This window comes from Copadichromis virginalis, linkage group LG22 (assembly GCF_057382275.1).
Source record: "Copadichromis virginalis isolate Kocher_CV1m ecotype Utaka linkage group LG22, C_Virginalis_male_GT1.1, whole genome shotgun sequence".
Lineage (NCBI taxonomy): Eukaryota > Metazoa > Chordata > Actinopteri > Cichliformes > Cichlidae > Copadichromis > Copadichromis virginalis.
This window is the reverse complement of record NC_140638.1, coordinates 20581845-20601192: the sequence shown is the minus strand read 5'-3', so window position 1 is coordinate 20601192 and position 19348 is coordinate 20581845. Positions and strand designations below refer to the sequence as shown.

The 19348-nt window shown below is 43.0% G+C and overlaps 1 protein-coding gene across 1 annotated transcript in view; it reads left to right on the top strand.

The window, feature by feature from the left end:
- The first annotated feature begins 205 nt into the window (after nucleotides 1-205).
- The window catches only part of cdk6 (cyclin dependent kinase 6), a 41106-nt gene continuing 21963 nt past the window's right edge, over nucleotides 206-19348 (top strand). Inside the window, exons 1-3 of the mRNA XM_085445585.1 lie at nucleotides 206-456; nucleotides 5864-5999; nucleotides 10972-11139. Of these exons, the coding sequence (XP_085301711.1) occupies nucleotides 233-456; nucleotides 5864-5999; nucleotides 10972-11139 (528 nt within the window). The 5' untranslated portion in view covers nucleotides 206-232. The remainder of the gene's footprint in view (nucleotides 457-5863; nucleotides 6000-10971; nucleotides 11140-19348) is intronic.

Here is a 19348-nt window from a genome sequence, read left to right as displayed (position 1 = left end):
ATGACAGTCTTTTTATTGCCTACCTGGAGCACTCTTTGACCAAATCTGACAAAGATGGTGTCTTCCCCCATCTGTGTCTCCCTGTCATCTAGGCATTGCATGTGCCAACTTTTTTCTCTGAAAATGCCTTTGTAAGAGAGTCTGGCTCGTCATCCTCGCCCGGGATTCCCCGCAATATTTTCAACAAGAGAAGAAGAAGAAGAAGGGGGGGGGGGGGGGAAATTCTGCAAAAATGGACAAAGAAAGTGTTGGTACTCAGTATGAGCCTGTGGCCGAGATTGGAGAAGGCGCCTACGGGAAAGTGTACAAGGCGAGAGATTTGAAGAACGGGGGACGCTTTGTTGCCCTAAAAAGAGTTCGTGTCCAGACGGAGGAAGAAGGCATGCCGCTCTCCACCATCCGCGAGGTGGCGGTGCTGAGGCAGCTTGAAGCCTTTGAGCACCCCAATGTTGTCAGGTAAGTGAGGGGTGAGCGGAGGTGGGGAACCAACCTGCTTTATGTTTAAGAGACAGGATGGAGGGGAGGGGTGGGGGGATCGTGGTGGTGGAGGTGAAAGAAATATGCATATGAGACTAAGTATACATTACTTCCTTTTTGATGGTCTCTTGTGGCAACTGTGATGGCTCATATGACCTTTGGTGGCAAAGCCTGCTTGCAGACTTGTCTGAAGCTGGTGGCCCTTTTAGTTTCCTGCAGGCAACACAGGCTCCACAACAACACACTGGAGGCTGTCACTATCAGCAGGTTTTAGGCGCACACCTGTGCATTCTCAACTTCCTGTTTAGTTCAAAAGCCCGCCCCGGTTTATCTTGATTGGTTGGCACCAGTCACATTTGTCACCTCATGCATATTTCATGTGTGCAAATCTTCATCTATAGATAAGATGCAGCAGCATCCTTCGGAAGCGGTGGTTTTCCACTACCCTAGCCTCTATTATCGCTGACTTGCAGAATGAAGCGAGACCTGCATGCTTATGTGTTTAGGGGTGCTTGGTCAAGATCCCTTTGATATTAGGAATGGTGAAGACATGTGAGGTTCCATCGGACATACAATGTAGCCGTTCAACATTCGGACCTCCTTTCACATTTTGGAATATTTATAAAAATACTGATATCTTCAAAAAGACAAAACAAAACTGAAATTACCTGCTTAGAAATCCATACTCTTAAGATCACTCAAAATATTTCTCATCCCAGGATTACTTGATACAAGACATTGCATTCAGTGAAACCTTTAAGTTTCCACGTGACATTACGTTGCCTACTAGGTGAGGATTGTTGTAACATTTCTCAGTCAATTGTTTTGCTTAACCAGCAGTTACCTTTTTTTTTTCTTTAACTGTTACAACAGAAGCTAAGCAGAAACGCTTAATTTTCCTATTTAAGATGACTCTGTTAGGTATGTGAAACCCTGGCAATCTGAATCCACGTGTTTGAAACTGGCAAGCCTGCGCAGCCATGCCGTTGACTGCTTATGCACTCATGACGAAAGGGGAGTAGTCAACAACACCATAATCACATGTTAACACGTGTGCATGTAACGATTTTCATTGGACGAAGTCTTTAAAATGGTCTGTGCTATGTGGTATGTACTCAGTTTTTGTTTTTTTAAATGGGTATACATGATTTTCCAACCAGCGAGATACATTTGATCTAGAGAGCCTACAGAAATGTGACAAACAAAATAAAAGCATGAAATAAATAAAAAGTTTAAGAGCAAATGTTTTGAATTTTACAGTTAACAATCAAATAAACATCCCGCCATGTTCTGGCATGCGTGGTAATGCTGATTATGATTCTGCATCAAGAAGATAAAAAGATCTAAGCGACTTTGAACAATTTCATTGTAGGGCTACTGATTGCAAATACATCAGAAAGACTCCTCAGTTGGCAAGCCTGCATTTAAATCTAGATGAACAGTAGTTAATATGGTTGGAAATTGTGGTCTACATTGCGCATTTAATGAATTATGCATGCAATGTGATATGCCAGGAAAAAACGATGAGCCACTCTTCCTTAGGTGACTAAGCACAAACGGTCTATTACTGATTACTTAAACAGCAGAGTATAAATCCTTCGTTAAATCGATATATCCACAGCCACTGGTTTGTATTTGATAAGTGAGACATGGCTTCTTGGAGTGAAATTTGACCACAAATCAACCTTAAAGACCAACTTTCTCTCGGTGTGATTTCTGTAGCATGGCAGTGATCCCTTCCAGGATGACCCTTGTCTGCAGGGTTCCAGGGATCACCAAGGGTTTGGGCTTTTTGCCCAACTAAACACCTTTTGGAGATTTTTGCCTGGTCTTCATAATCATCATCACAACACCAGGTCTTTCAGAAGAATGGTGTCCATCCCCCCAGTACAGTTTCTAAGACTTGTAGGATCAATGTGAACGCACATTAAAGCTGTTCCCATGTTGATTTAGTGAGATCATGTGCTGGCGTTTCCATAACTGTCTCTGTAGTTAAACTCATGTGCCCATCAGTACTGTTCTATCCTATCCAAATGGCCTCCAGTATGACACTTGGCACGATCAATGCCAGTTGGCAATACTGCATATTTAAAAACAAAAGAAGCTATATTTTTCTAGTTTTCCTTCTGACTGTTTTGCACACAGATGCCATTTTCTTTTGTTTTTTGTAATGACTTTTCACTGAGAGAGCAGGACTCTGATACTGCGTCACATGCTGGCACAAGCCAAGGTCTGACCTTGTGCTTGTTTTAGTCTGAATATCGAGTGCTTTGGGATTGAAGGGGAAGCTCTAAATGGATGTTTTAGAGGCATGGCTTGTGCCCTTGTGACTCTAACAATAATTCCCCAACGTATCAATGAATAATGGAGGATAATGGTTGTGGCTTTCGCTTAATGGGTCCACAGTGGGGGTTTGTCCTTACTGGAAGACGGACATGTAAGCAAGTATTAAAACGATCTTTGGTCAGTTATATTTATGGATGGATACACTTTGCTTCACTAGACGCTTTCCATATTATGCAGCAACATTTGTTTGTTAAAGCACGTAAACCAGCAGCTCTTTAAAGCATCGGAGAAACTCCTCTACCCTTGAGTTTAGCCAACTAGCATAGCCAAGCAGCACAGGGACAGGAAAAGTGCATTGTGGGCCTTCTGTGTGACTCCAGGCAACCCCTGGATGTTTGTAATGAGGCCCATTATTCATTCCATATGTTCAGTGTCTGCTAAAAGCCTCCATTGTAGGCCAACAATCGAGCTGTGAGGGGCGTTTAACCCCAGTGCTTCAGAAGGAGGGCGCCTTCTATTCTCTGACATCATGCACAGTACTAATACCTTGAATGAATCGCCTCTCACTCACTCCTCTGACTCCAGCATGACCAAACCCATTGATTACCAGGTTGTTGGCAAGGACAAATGATGCCTCTCTGAGGAGTAAACAAGTTTCCAGGGAGATTTAGTTATTTCTTTTCTGTGCTTTTACAACTGTAGGTAAGTTAAATGAGTGCCTGCATTAAAGTGTAAGATGTTTTCACACTGGATTAATACGGTACCTCATGAATATAACGAGTACAGCAACGATCATGAATGAAGCCAGTGAGCTTTTCTTATTTCATTATTTTTTTATCTCCAGTTTTTTGGCAGCTTGAGTCAAAACTTTTTCCTCCACAGGACTAAATTAGTTTTTGAGGAAAATGTTTACTTTTTAGTTTCCGTCTTCATAACTAATGCAAACTTCCAAACTTTGAGTTTAATTAGGGCTTGTAATAATTTTATACTTGTCCATTAGGACAACTCAAAGTTAAAATAAACTCTGAATATTAGGATAACTCAAAATATCTTTTAAACGAGCAACACTTAAAATGTAACTTTAACCTGTTAATTTAAACTTTTTTTTTTTGCTAAAAAAACTATATCGTAGACTGAAGAAGAGAAAGAAAATAATGGTTTAGTTTTTGCTCTCTTGCATATATTAACCCCCTTAATGACAATGCAACATGTGCTCGGTGGAGATCCATCAAGGCGCTTTTCGTCTTCTATGTTGTCACGATGAAAGATGCTGCCTTTGCAGGCAGGCTCCACTAGACGTCCCATAGCGTGTCAGGAGTTGTCATAGTGCTGGTTGAGGAATGCTGCTTGTAGTCCCGTGCTCTTTGAAGAGGACACACTGGATAGATTTTTTTTTTTTGTCCTTTCCAGCTTTTCATCAAAGCCTTCCTTGGCAGGTCTACTGACATAATTTGGATGCTTGGCCTTAGTTGGTCGCCTTGGGAAACCAAGGCGCTCGTGTTTAAGGCTCAATAGTCTTAAAGTTTTAAAAGGCTTGCAAAAAAGCAGTGGCCGTAGCTGGAGATGTTGTTATCGTCCCATAGGATAAATCGGGGGTCCAGATTTATGAGTTCATATCCCAGCTTTTATGATGGTTTTATTGGAGGATTTTTTTTCATAGGGGTGTTTTAAACCATCTCAAAAGACAAAAACAGGACGATCCTGTGTCTTAAGGCACAAAAATGACAAGGTATGAACCAACCTGTGGTTTTGAAGTATTGTTACACCCCTACTGATTTCAGCAAGATGATGACAAACCACATTCTACGCATATTACAACAGCGTGGCTCACTGAAAGAGACCAGGTGCTAAACTGGCTTCCATGCAGCCCAGACCTGTCACCCACTTAAAACATCTGGCACATTATTGAGTGAAATAAATATGACAAAGAACACCTGGAAGTGTTGATCAGGCCAATTTCTGCATCGAGCGAGAATGGAAAAAACCTTTTAATTTCAAAAGTAAAACAACTGAGTGTTGTTAAAAGAAAAGGTCATGAAACACAGTGGAAAACATGAGCAGTCCCGTTCTTTAAAACTTGGCGATGGTGGTAGATACAGATTCATTTCTTGGTTTTAATATGAGCAACATTTTTATTCAAAGCTAGGTTGTTAATACATTTTAATTATTATCTTTTTATCTATTTAAGAAAACTGGTTGTGCTTTTGCATTAGCACTTGTCATAGCAGGAAACACACTGACATTTAGCTATCATAATGACCCTGATCAGTTACTGATAATAGGTGTTGGGAAGGTTACTTTTAAAATGTATTCCACTACAGATTACAGAATACATGCCCCAGAAAGCATTTTGTAACGTATTCCGTTACATTACTCAATGAGAGTAACGTATTCTGAATACTTTGGATTACATAATATATTATCATGCTTTTTACAACTACATGAATGTACTATTGCTGTGTGATTTATTACCATTACTGAAGGATACTTGCCATACCAATACCAACTAGATTTTAAATCTTAATATAAAATGACTAACAGTAGGGTGGACATTAGGTAAAGCTGCACTTTTTGCAGCCATCTTGTATAGAAAACTGTTTCCCGCGTATATAAAACAGGTCTGCGGCTCCAAACCGTAGTAAAGTTAATACGTCGGGTCAGTGTCGGGCTCGTAGCCAAAAACTAGCTTTACTTTGTTGTCTGGGTCAACTTTGCTAGCGAGAGACAGAGAGAGGAGTTAATGTATTCCGTTACTCCCCAACACTGCTGATAATATCTTTAGTTACACCGTTGTCTGGTATCATAAACTTCTTATTTAAAATACTATATTACAATATTAATAATATATTGTTGTGTTCATACTCTAAAACAAATGCAGTACCCTACCTACTTCACTGATGGGGCATAAGAATCTGAAATCTTAAATTACAGTCTGTTATAGAAGGTGATTAATTATAGTCTATATAGTAATAAGAGCCTGTGGGCAATATTTGATGTTGTGTAGATGTACTCTTACCTTGTGTAGCAGCAGTGAGCTTAGCCTAGTGCACCCCCGTTCAATCAGTTGTATTGATCTGGTCCATCTGTTCTCCTATCCTAGGTTGTTTGATGTGTGCACAGTCTCTCGGACTGACCGAGAAACCAAACTCACTCTGGTCTTTGAGCATGTAGATCAGGACCTGACCACCTACCTGGAAAAGGCTCCTGACCCTGGAGTACCGCCTGAGACCATCAAGGTAACCGCTGTCGTTCTAATTTAGGTTTACAGTGGAATGTAAATGCAGTTTGTTTTGTTTTTTTCCATTTTAATGATCACTATAAATGTGTGTGTGCTTGCCTATTGCACAATATTCCAATAAAAAAAACCCCAAGGAGGCTTATTTTAAATATTATTTCTGTTTGAAGTGTATATAGGAAGCGCCTGGTTAATCTCCTGCGGCTGTAGCATTGGTTGAACACAGCCATGTTTCTATGGTTCTGAGTGGGTTTTCTTGGCCAGAGACCCAGAAGGCAGAGCAGTTCCCTCCAACATCAGAGTTACTGGGGCACTCTGAGGGGCAGCACATGTGGCAGATGGGCTCCAAATTAAAGGATCCCTGCCTTCTCTATTTTCACCCTTCTCTCCGACTTTACACAATATTACAGACACAGAGCCAGTTTTAAAAATCTTCCATGTGTGTCTTTGAAAACAGAGCCCTCTAAGTTGTGTGCTAAAAGTTGTTGAATAGGGAAATTTGTTAAATAAATCCACTGAGCATCCAGTTACACTTTGCCAAAAGGTCGGAAGTAGCTCCTTTCCTCTGTTATGGTCTCTTTTTTTTTTTTTTTTTTTTTAAAGTGGAGTTCGTGTGGGAAACATTTAAAAAGAAAAAAAAAAAAGATCTTTATCGGGTTTCACCCCAAGGTCAGTTGATGTGTCATGAATAATATTGGAAAGGTATATCTCTTTTTTTTTTTTTTTTAGACAGAGGAGCCTCGAGAGTTTGAAGTGTCAAATTTGAAACGTAGAGGTTCGGGTGCTACGGCAACCGCTGATCATCACCCCGGGCCTGGGTTCGCTTGTGAAAGCTTTGTGTCGAGCCGCGCCGTCAGTGGGATGCAGTGCAAGCGTAGACGAGTCGGGTAGATCACACCTGAGGCTTTCCCATGACTTTTGCCGAAGTTGATACAGACTGTGGTTTCTGTGATGTGTGCGCCGATCACGTCTGCAGCAGATATTATAATACTGCAGCGTTTTTCTGGAAACTCGACGCTTCAGAAATTTTCACAATCATTATGTATAGCTACTTTCAGTTTTTGAGTCCGTTTCAGCAGAAGGTTAATCCTTATTAGCTAGTCAGTTGTTTTGAGTCCCATGAAGCTGTATTAACTAATTATATTTTATTTTTTTTAATAAACTGAAAATAAGGACATAGCCCAAGGGGATTTAATGGAAGTAAAGGGTGGGAAGAAAGGTCCTTTTCTCGGTTAGAATTTAGCTAATTTAATTTAAAAACAACTCCTTAATAATTGTAGTGCCAGTGGATGGAGTAAAAATGTGCAGTTTTATCAAAAGATTGTTGCTTATTTGTCTTGTTAAATGGCCGAACCAATGGTTGCAGATCTCTGACCACTTGTCGCATAGGACTCAACGAATTAATCAACGAAAGGACTGATCATAAACCCCGAATGACTCAGATTCTTTCTGTGGCAGTGTAGAGGCTACTGCACTGAATACGACTGTAGTGAACAAGCGCTCCCCTCTTTTAGTCTCAGACCACGTGTGAAGATGTGTCAACGGTCTGTTCACATTTGAAGCCGTGTTGAAACATCTGGACACTGGTACATACCTCCACTAAGAAGCCTGTGTTGTTGTGCTCAGTATTCAAGAAAAGATGAGGAAGTGGTTTGTACTGGAAAGGAAAGAAGACAGAGAAGTTACATTTCGGCCAGCTTTCTTAACTCTGCAAACCTGGCCTGACAATACTTGAAGTAGGCTTACTTGTGGGATTGCCAGTTTTATAAGATGTCAACCCGTCCAACCATCTACGCTATCCATGCTTGGACATATCTGACGTTGGAAAAGTTTGAGGAGGCGTTTTGGGGCTCTGAACAATGTGGCCACCCCTTAAGCCCCCTCCCAGGCTCTGCTTTCTCCTAACAGCTGAGGCCTCAAGGAACAAAAGGACAGCGACAATGCTACAGAGGCAGCCAGGCACCATCCCGTGTTATTGCTGGGACAGTGGACACTCCACAGTAACTCGAAGGGGATCCCCTCCCCCCAAAACAACTCCAGATTTTGAATCCCAGTCCAGACGTGTGTCACCGGTGCCCATCTGATTAAATGGCAGTTACCCTTGAGTGTGAACGTGTCCACCTTTAACCGTGAAAAAACATTTACCTTCAACCAGTGGCCCTAAACTCCGAAAGGAGAGGCATAGTTTTTCTCAAAGTCGGTCTTACCGCAGCACGAAGCACCCCACCCTGACCTAGCCTGTCCACTTCAGCCCTCCGCCCAACACCACCCACTCAGGCTCGAGACCCACCACATGGTCATTGATGCAAGGGGCCCTCCTCCAGGAATCAAATGAGCTGGAAGGACATCAAGCAGCCAGGTTGCCCCAACCTCAGCGCTCGTCAGCCGGGCCACCGCTTGGGGCTCGCCCACCCTCCTCCGCCACCATCATCCAAGCTTCCACAACTCTATTCTGTGGGTCCACGAAGAAGGGGGAGAAGAGAGGTTAATGAAGCATGGGGAGGGAATTACACTAACGCTAACCGGCAGATGTCCCATATTGTGCCTGGCTACAATAAACAATATGGCTGCCTCTGCTACATTTGCATTAGAAAAGGAGGCGCACTCAGAAAGCCATGTTTTTGACTGCTTTTTGCATGGGCTGACTACTTTTTTTCCCTCCCTCCCTGGACCTCTTTTTCTTTTCTTTTTTCTTTTTTTCAGGGTCAGATCTGTTGCTTTTTTTTGTGTGATTTATTTATTTATTTTTATTTTTATTTTTTTATTTCCTCCTGGCCAAGTTGTTTGTGGAGCTTTTTAGTTTGAAGCGTTGCCAGCTGAAGACAGTTGTGTGAGCCACTTTTATCTCTCTGCAGCTGGAATCAGCTTTGAGGGAGGTGGATCGCTTTGTGCCACAAGTGGCCTTTATATTTTTAAGAAGTTATAAACGATATTTTTGTATGCATAAACTTAATGTTTGCCTGCTGTCAGTGGTTATATTGACCATGTAGAACGTAGCTGAAATATTTTGCATTACTCAGCTGTGACTCTACCTGATAGTGCAGAGAAGATGACACTCAGGCCGCGGAGGCCAAGACTGTTTATGTGTTTGTCCAAAGGTCACACTTGTGAGATAATTAGTATTTACTAGGAAATGCTGTTGAAAGGAAGCATGGTGAAATGGCTATTTAAAGCACAGAGGAACTGATGGGTGGGGGGGCCGTGCTATTGTGTCAGCCCCCCCCCACCCACCCTGTATATACACACACAGACACAAAATAACCAACTGCCTGCCTCTGTCCTATGGTCCTGTCTGTCTGCTGCCCTCCTCGGGAGGTCATGGCTCAATGGAGATGTAGAAAGGAAGGTCTGTTTATACATCCTGCCTGTCCTTGGTCAGAGGGCACCCACACACTGATGCACCCTCACACAGACCGAGGTGCACACACACACACACACACATACACAGGGATTTGGAAATGGATGCGCTCATACTTGCACCAAGCCAGGGGGAACATTGTTAGTTTGTGTATACAAACACACACACTCACATCACTCCCCATCTGCACAGTATTGTGAGCAGGGTGCCCTGTCTCCTCCTCTGTGGCCCGCACAGCAGCCAGCCCCACACTGCTCGCTAATGTTTTCTGCTTCAGTGTGCAGACCCCTTTGACTCACTCACCAGCTGGTCGGCCACTGAATAGAGCTGCGGGCTCAGGTCCATGTCACTTGTGAGGTCTTGGCGGAGTGCTTTTTGGGTTGCTTTTTTTTTGGGGGGGGGGGGGGGGGTGTCTTGTGAGTAGGAGGGAGTATGGGTGCTGTAGAAAGGGGTGTTCAAACATGGATCGCAAACCTTGGCTATTTCTAGAGGGTACCCGATCGGAGATCCAAGAGCACAACCGTGGGGATCGTTCTGTCTTTTCGCTAAACAGACTTGAACTTGCAGCTCCCTTTATACGAAGTCTGCTTAATGCCCGCTTGAGCACGGACCAGGTAATTGTCCAGAACAAATGGGTCTACTCAGGTGTTGCCCCCATCTCACCTAAACCAAATGAAGTATTTTCAGCAGAGAAGGTGCCTGAAGCTCTTCTGCTGTGTGCTACATGTAAGCGAGGCTAAAAAAAGAAACACGCACACACACTTTTAAGTTGGTCTTAGGATTCAACCTGAAATACCACTCCCTCGACAACAGCCTTTGCCAAAACTACCTGATCACAATCCCTTGGAATGACTTGTTTTTTTGTTTACAGGTGTGGCACCTGTTTGAGAGTATTCCTATTTGAAAAGAACAAGTCTTAGCTTGCTTTGTTCATTCCTGCTCATGCCAGTTTACCTTCCCCTTTGTGTCGTGGGCGATGCGGTGCCTATGGCTATTTTCTGAGGTCAGCTTTGGGGCATTGAAAGAAAAAAAAGAGGGGAAAAAAAAACGAGCGAGTGCCAATTAAATCTAGCAGGACAGCTGCTGAGTAACAGAGATCTGTGCTTGTACAAAGCAGGGGCCTCTTTCTGCCTCTATCGTGTGTGTGTGTGTGTGTGTGTGTGTGTGTGTGTGTGTGTGTGTGTGTGTGTGTGTGTGTGTGTGTCAGTTATCAAACATCTGCCACAGTCGACGAGAAAAGACGCAGGCCTCCTCTAGTTAACTCCCTCCGTACCACAATGCTTTTCACTGCAGGCTGTTGTCACTCTGGCCTTTCGTTGCTCAGGGCAAAGGAGAAATGGATTCAAATCTTTGTAGCTGTGCAAGGTTTTGCAGCCTAGACTTTGTGTAGACAGTTAGCACGAACTGTTTCGGAAGTGACGATCCAACAGGTCAGACGTAATCATATTGCAAATGTAATCAACATCCACGACCATCCGCTCAGCCCTTTTTGCTCCGTATGCGTTCAATAGTGCCGTTGCTGTACTAGTCTCATAATTAAACCATCCATTTTTAAACTTCATATTAAGTTTATGTCCTTGCTGCCCCTCTGTTTCCCTCTTTGGCTCTTTTACAGGATATGATGTACCAGCTGCTCCAGGGGTTAGACTTCCTGCACTCGCACCGCGTGGTTCACCGTGACCTAAAACCCCAAAACATCCTGGTCACCAGCGGAGGACAGATCAAACTGGCCGACTTTGGTCTAGCTCGCATCTACAGCTTCCAGATGGCGCTCACGTCAGTGGTGAGTTATGGTCGTCATATTTTTAAACGCTGTTGGTCTCATCCAGTGGAGGCCTTCAAAACAAATACTCGGGTTCCCGACTGAATGAGCGCGTCAAGACTTCTCACCATGAAATATGGTGATTTTTGTTTTTTAAATTTATTTTCTTCTTCTTTTGAGTTGCAATCACACTACTACTGAAGAAAAATAGCTGGATTTATTGGCAATTAATAATTATAGACCTACTTCTGATCTTATCTTTCAAAGCAAAATATTTCGTAGTTAAATTTTTTTTTTTTTTTTAACTAAACAACTGAAGCACCTGAACTGAATCAGGTTTCAGAACCAATAGAAGCACAGAAACTGCCTTTATTAAAGTCATCAGTGACCTGAAGATCAACAGTGATCCACAGACTGTTTCTTTGTTGTGCTTGATGCCATTGTTGACTTTGTGGCTCTTGATTGTAATGATTTAATTAAACAGCTTTGCGATTTAATTGGTTTTAATGTGTCGGGCTCTCAGCTGGTTGCCATCATACCTAATGGATACAAGTTTTCATGTTTCAATTAGCAGTTTTAGATCTGCACAATGAAAATTCCATTGGGAGTTCCTCAAGGGTCCTTCTTTGGTCCATCGCTCTTTAACCTTCACATGCTCCTGCTTGGTACAGCGTTCCCTCGTTTTTCGCGGGAGTTACGTTCTGAAAATAGTATTATATTATAGAATTATATTATAGAATGAAACCAAAGATCAAACCCTGTTTTCAGGTCCAGAACATGGGAATAGAGCAGCTGCCAGAGAATCCAACATTAATGAATCAATGGTACAGAAGTAGAGGAAGCAAGAAGAATGAGTTGAGTAAAGTTTGACTTATCTGATTGTGTCCAGAAGTCCAACTTTTTGTGCGATGGTTAGCATCTTCCTCTGCCTTTCGGTGCCTTTGACAGTGCAAAATGCTTCGTCGACAGTGTTGTTTGTTGGGGAGAAGACTTACAGTACAGCACTTCTGAGTAACACTGTTAGCGATCGAAGATCTATGTAAATTTGACAAGGTGAACGTATTCTGTACTGGACAGGAGACTTCGCATGAGATTGACAGTGTAAAAAAACTCAAAGCATTCAAAATTGCACAAAAAAAAAAAAAATCGCCGAAACACAGAAAGGTGAACTGTTATACTGCTATAGCGATCACAAATGAATAAGATCCGTTGATGACATTATTTGCTGGAAGTCAGAAACGTTTCTGAATTGAACAGAAACGAGATGGAAATATTTGTTGTTCTAAAAATAGGAGAGAAAATCTGTTCATATTTATCACCACTTTTTCTCAAACACAGTCAGCAGGTTAAAACATTGGCATTATTTTGGACAGTCATCTCAGTCATGTTGATAAAGTCACGAGGACTGTTTACATCCACCTAAATTGATAAAAACAAAATTGAAAATCCTTCTCTCAAACTGACTTTGAGTAATTGATCCATGCATTCATATCTAGCAGGTTAGACTGTTGTAAGTCTTTATTTATTTAATACTGACTATTAGAATCATCAGTAGAATGACTTAAGCTCACTGCACCAGCTACAGTCCTTACATGTACATGCAAACTTGAACATATTATTCCAGTACTGAAGGCATTTCATTGGTTCCCAGTTTAACAGAGAATTACCTTTAAAATCCTTTGACTGGTTTAGTGCCTATAACCCAGTCAGACCTCTTAGGTCATTAGGTGCAGGTCTTTTAACTGTTTCCAGAATTAGATCCTAAGTTTCATGAGGTTCTGTCAGTTACTGTTACTGGAAACAACCTGCCTGCTGACCTGAAGTCAGTTACAGCTGTAACTACATTCAAAAACTGACTCGAAACCTTTTTCTTTTCTTTTCTTCAGGGTTTCACTTAGTGTGTGTGTTGTCTTTTATTTATTTGTACCAACCATCCTCGAACATGCACTTTGTAGTAGGATCTTCATAAAATGTGTGTGTGGATACTTCAAACTCATTCCGACGTTGTCTTCAAGGCTTTTTGGTGGATCCCACTCCTGACCCCAAAGCCCAACACAAGACACACTGCCTTGAACTTCCCTCCCATCCCCTGAGAGTTGGATGAAAAGCGTCTAATGTGTTGTAGCGGGCACTTACAGGGCATCAACGGGTAGCTCGGCAGAACAGCGCCAAATGATAGGATTTCTCTGTGTAAATTGAGAGCCAAGGGGCCCCGTGGCCTGCCTCAGGAATCCCTCAGTGGCTGTCGCAGACAGGGATGGAACAGGCAAGGAGAGACAGACACCCCTCCCGTCCCGCTGTCGGGACTTTGATGCCTAACTGCTGAGCTCTGGGCTCTGATGACCAGATAATATATATAGAGAGGGACTGAAAAGAGTCTTTGGAAGAGTTTAAAATGAGGAGAGATGAGACTTTCAAGATCAAGGTAGGCAGCAACAGTAGCTCAGTACTTTGGGTTTCTTTTTCCTTTTTAAAAAAAACTTTTATTCAAAGCTTTTCTGATCTGCCCGCCTTTTAGGAAATTTCATCATTAATGTGTCTGGACTTTTTGAGTCCATTGGGATAGTGTCATTACCTTATGTTAAGGCTTGTTGAAGGCTCATGTGAGTGGGGCAAAAACCTAATTTATTTTTTCTTTTGGCAGAAATATGTCAGAAGGAAAAAGTGCATGCACCTGGATAGGCTGGTGTTGTACTTTTCTGCATCCACCATAATCCACCTGGGTGCAGGTGACATAAATGTCGAGAAAGCTGAGCTGATAGAGGACAAGCTTTGATTCTGCTCGTCTGTGGCATTGTCATTGGTGCTCTTCTCTGTGTAACAGCCAAAGCCGACATGCTTACATCTACTGCACAGTAACAACTTCTGGTGCTCTGTAGGCAATTTTATGGAGAAATACCATTTCTGGTGGTTTTAAAGGCAGTTTAATGAAACAAATCTCCAGATTCAAGAAAAACCCCAAACCCATTAAAAATGTCAAGTAAGCTGACCATCCCAGCATGCATGCCCCAGTGACCTTTGTGTACGTTGTCTTCTTAAAGTCCAGATGTGATATTTTCAGTCATCAGTTTCACACTCTGTTGGCAATAATGTCAGGCATGTACATGAGCTTGGACTTGCTCCTAATAGAAGAGTATAAAATGTGCTCTGGTCAGCTACGTGTTGGTGGCGACTTTAATAAATAAGAATGGAGGGCGTGTCTGTTGGTAGATCCACTGTGGATGGCATTGTTGTTCAATTTTAAGTTAATAATTAAATTAAATGCTAAGATTACTCAACAAATACCCTGGGAGGCATTCACATAAGTGGGCAGATTGGCAGGTAAAGTGTTTGTCTTGGAAACACTGATGTGAACTTGCACTTTCATTATTAAGGCAGCAGTTATTGGAAAGTACAGATGAGTTACGGTTCCAAAGGTTACACCTGATAGCTGCTTTTAACTGGGTTAGTCTTTAAGAGGAAAGAAATTCAGTTTGAGTAATGATCGTAGGCTACGCCATAAACATATAATTTCTCAGTATTATCATACAGGGTACGTTTTTTAGATTAAGATAAGTATTTCCTCAGTTATCTATCATCCTGACTGATGATTATTCATAGTAGATGAAGACATGATTAACCATAGAATTTGCATAGTGTTACACAATATTTAGTGTGTATGTGGTTGTACTGAGGATTTGTCTCAAGTAGGTGTGATAGTTTCTTTTCTTTTTTTATGACTAGACGGGGGCATTTTTGTCGAGGAAAGAATACTTGCTAGGGGATTCACCTTCACATATGAGCAGCAGTTATGAAGTCCCCGAAACTACTCGCGCACACACACACAGCAGCACATAACATGTTAATCTGTTTGCAGTCACACTCGAGCACTCATTTCCTTCCTCGGTTAGATTGGGCCACAAAACGAGATGGGGTGTGTGTGTGTGTGTCTCAGCACATGCACGCGCTGGTGTGGAGCTGCGAGGACGGGGTCTTCGGTTCCAGATGAATGTTCCTGCATCTGGAATCCCCCTATCAGCCCAACACACACACAAACAAACGCGCACACATACACAATCTCCATTCATCCATTCATTGTTTCCTCTTGCTAATAATAAAGCGCACAATCTACACTGTATGCAACACACACACAGTGTTTAAGAGGATCTTCCCCTTTGCCCAACAGACCAACAGTTACATATTTAGTCACCTAATGCCACCGTTACTGGTAGACAGATGGGCTTTAGAGAACTGCTGTTGCTTAAGCGAATGAGGTTCTCTCTCACTTTCAAAGTGATTCATTTAGCACTTCTAGAATGACAAGATGACTGAAATGAACATTTGCATGAAGTTGTCAAAGAGTCCCTCACTCACTTTTATGGGTTTTTTTTTTTTCTTTCCCCAGTGTTGCTAACTGAAAGTAGCACTGCTGTACTTTCTGCTGATGATTTACCAGCATTGCCTGAACTTCTCTTTTTGTGATGAATTTGCTGCCTCACATAGCAACATGGTGGCTTGCTAATACACGTGCATTAAAAATGGGTCATGGAGTCCGGGTGCATGCATGAATGAATATGAGTGATTGCCCCCCAACCCAACCAAATCGGCTTCTCGTAGAAAGGAGGTGGAGAGTAAAAAGAGGGAGAGGGGAGGGAGACCACCCAAAGGGTTTGTGTGGGGGTCCAGATTAGGGTGCCCCCCGGCAGTCCCTGAGGGACCATTGCTTTGTTGATGGGTTTTTTTTATGACCCTAGTTTGGCTACAGCCTCATTGTACTGCCTTGAGTGACAGGCAGATGGGAAAAGCTGATGGGTTAATCTGACATAACAGGAAAGAGTGCAGAGGGCTCTTTAAGATCCTCCTTCTGCCAAAGCACTTGAAGCAAAATCTTTTTGGAAATGGGAAGAAGTGTCACATCATTTTAATACAAAACAAACCAACTCACAGAGTAGCACAACTTTTTCTTGCATCTTAAATGCATAAAGTGACAGAAAACATGTAATGAGATTATTAATGGACTTAGTAAACGCTGGGTTTGTTAGCAGGATGACAACACTGGTAGGGTTCTCCAAAAGTTGATTCTGTTCATCTGGATGTAGCGTTTTCCGTGGGAGAAACGTTTCGTCAGTCATCCAAGTGACTTCTTCAGTCTCAGCTGACTGCAGGTTTCCCCAGTCTTATAAAAGCTGCAGGAAAATGCTACATCCAGATGAACAGAATCAACTTTTGGAGAATTACTTACCTGGATGATTGAGAATGCATCAAGACGTTTAAATCACTGGTAGGGTCTTTATCTCAGAATATGAAATGCTTTGGGATGACTGTTGTTTAATTTGTAAAACTAAAAGACTTTGCACATAGTCTTTGCAGAGATGCAGTAATTTGTGACTTCTCAGTGTCGGCCCTTCTTCGGGCCAGTGGGTTTAGAGAAAAAGAGAAACCACGTTAAACAGGGAGTGGCTGTAAATGTAAAAACTGTGACATTCTTAAAATTCATTCCACTCAGAGTTCAGTTGAGCTGTCAAAAGTAGAAATTTATACTATATTCTACTTTATAGATGTTACAAACATGCAATACACTCTCAGAGAATCTGTCATAAATGTGCACAACGTTCATTTCATTCAACATCTAAAATGAATACTCGAGTTCTTAAAGGCCTGACCGGCTTCCAGTGTGACAGCGTCCTAAACCCTGCAGGTGACGCGTGTCAGTGAACCTTCTAGGAATCATTTGCATCACCAGTACAGTGAGTGAACAGAAAACATAAAGAAGAATCTATAATAAATTCACCAAAAAGCACTAAAAGAGTGCCAACACATGGCATAACACATTTACTTTTAATACACAAACATTTTGTAGGAGTAGGTAGTAGATGATTGATAAGATAAGATAACCTTTATTAGTCCCACACTTGGGAAATTTGTTTTGTCACAGCAGGAAGTGGACAGTGCAAAAGTTATGAGGCAAAAATTAGAATACAATAAGAATAAATACAGTACACAACTGTACAGAATAAAATAAAATACTATATACAGTAGAATAAAATAAAATAAATATACAATAAGATAAAAATAGAATACAAATACTATATACAACTGAGTAAAAATACAACGATGACAGAAAGGATTATTGCACTTAGTATTATTGCATATGTATGGATGTGTGTGCTTGATCAGTTAAAGTCTTTATTATGGAGTCTGACAGCAGTGGGGAGGAAAGACCTGCGAAATCTCTCCGTCCCACACCGTGGGTGCCGCAGTCTCCCACTGAAGGAGCTGCTCAGTGCTGTCACAGTCTGCTGCATGGGGTGGGAGATGTTGTCCAACAGGGATGACAGCTTAGCCGCCGTTCTCCTGTCACTCACCACCTCCACTGGGTCCAGAGGGCATCCTAGAACAGAGCTGGCCCTTCGGATCACCCTGTTCAGTCTCTTCCTGTCCCCAGCAGAGATGCTGCCGCCCCAGCAGACCACGCCATAAAAGATAGCAGAAGCCACAACAGAGTCATAGAAGGTCTTCAGGAGTGGGCCCTCCACTCCAAACGACCTGAGTCTCCGCAGCAGGTACAGCCTGCTCTGCCCTTTCCTGTAGAGGGCGTCTGAGTTATGAGTCCAGTCCAGTCTATTGTTCAGATGAACACCAAGGTACCTGTAGCTGTCCACAGCCTCAATGTCCATACCTTGGATGTTCAGTGGTTGCAGTGGAGAATGCTTGTGCCTGCGGAAGTCTACCACCAGTTCCTTGGTTTTACTGGCGTTGATCTGGAGGTAGTTCAGCTGGCACCAGTCCACAAAGTCTTGAGTCAGTCCTCTGTACTCCTTGTCGTCCCCATCAGTGATGAGGCCGACTATTGCAGAGTCATCAGAGAACTTCTGCAGGAAGCACTGGGTGGAATTGTGGGAGAAGTCTGCAGTGTAGATGGTGAAGAGGAACGGAGCCAGAACCGTTCCCTGTGGGGCCCCCGTACTGCAGACGACCCTGTCCGACACACAGCCCTGAGTCCTCACATACTGTGGTCGGTCGGTGAGGTAGTCCAGGATCCAGGTAGTGAGGTGATGGTCCACTCCAGAGTTCACCAGCTTGTCCTTTAGAACCGAGGGAAGAATAGTGTTGAAGGCACTGGAGAAATCAAAGAACATGATTCTCACAGTGCTTCCAGCGGTCTCCAGGTGAGCGAGGGAACGGTGTAGGAGGTGAATGACGGCATCATCCGCTCCAATGCCAGGCTGGTAGGCAAACTGAAGTGGGTCCAGTGATGAGCTTATTAGGCGCCGAAGCTGAGCCAGGACCAACCGCTCCAGGGTCTTCATCAGGTGGGATGTCAGAGCCACCGGCCTGTAGCTGTTGAGGTCCTTGGGGCGTGAAGTCTTTGGCACTGGTACAACACAGGAGGTTTTCCAGAGCTGTGGGACTCTTCCCAACCTCAGGCTCAGGTTGAAGAGGTGCTCCATCACCCCACACAGTTGGTCCGCGCAGGACCTGACGACCCTCGAGCTGATGCCATCTGGGCCCGCTGCCTTCTTGCCATTAATCCTCCTCAGTTCCCTCCTAACCTGGGTGGTTGAGAGAGACAGGCTGGAGCCTTGTGTTGAGTGTGTATTGGATGCTGTTGTTGGGGGTGGGGGGGAGTGAGCAGGGTGAATAGAGGAGGTGTGAAGTGTCTGAGGTGGAACAGCAGCAGTGGGGGTGGGTGAGTGCAGCCGATGTTGCAGACTGCCTCATGGCTGAATCAAATCTGTTGAAGAAATGATTCAGTTCATTTGCCCATCTCACATCCCTCCCAGGCAGAGAGTTCTGCTGTTTGTGGCCCGAGATGGTTCTGAGGCCTCTCCAGACTTCACCAACGTTGTTTTGTTGAAGCTGGTTCTCCATCTTCTGCCTGTAGCTCTCCTTCCCATTCCTTATCAGTCCCCTCAGCTCTCTCTGCACCCTTTTCAACTCCTCTTTGTCTCTTTGGTATTTATTTGTAACTGGGCATGAATAACTTGATCTTATGATCTTATATTATGCTGCAGTACGTTTAACTAGCTCTTTCTGTTGTCATAACTTTACAGATATAGCAGATTTTAAGGTCAACTTGAAAGAAAGGGACGTGAAATGTAAAAATGAGGTGAAACGTCAAATGTGACACCCCACATACCGGTATCACGTCCTTCATGTTGCAGAGCCCATGAGAAACCGTTTTAAATATCACATGTGACATGTATTAATTGTTGTGACATATTTTAGATCTTTGCACAGTACTTTCTAC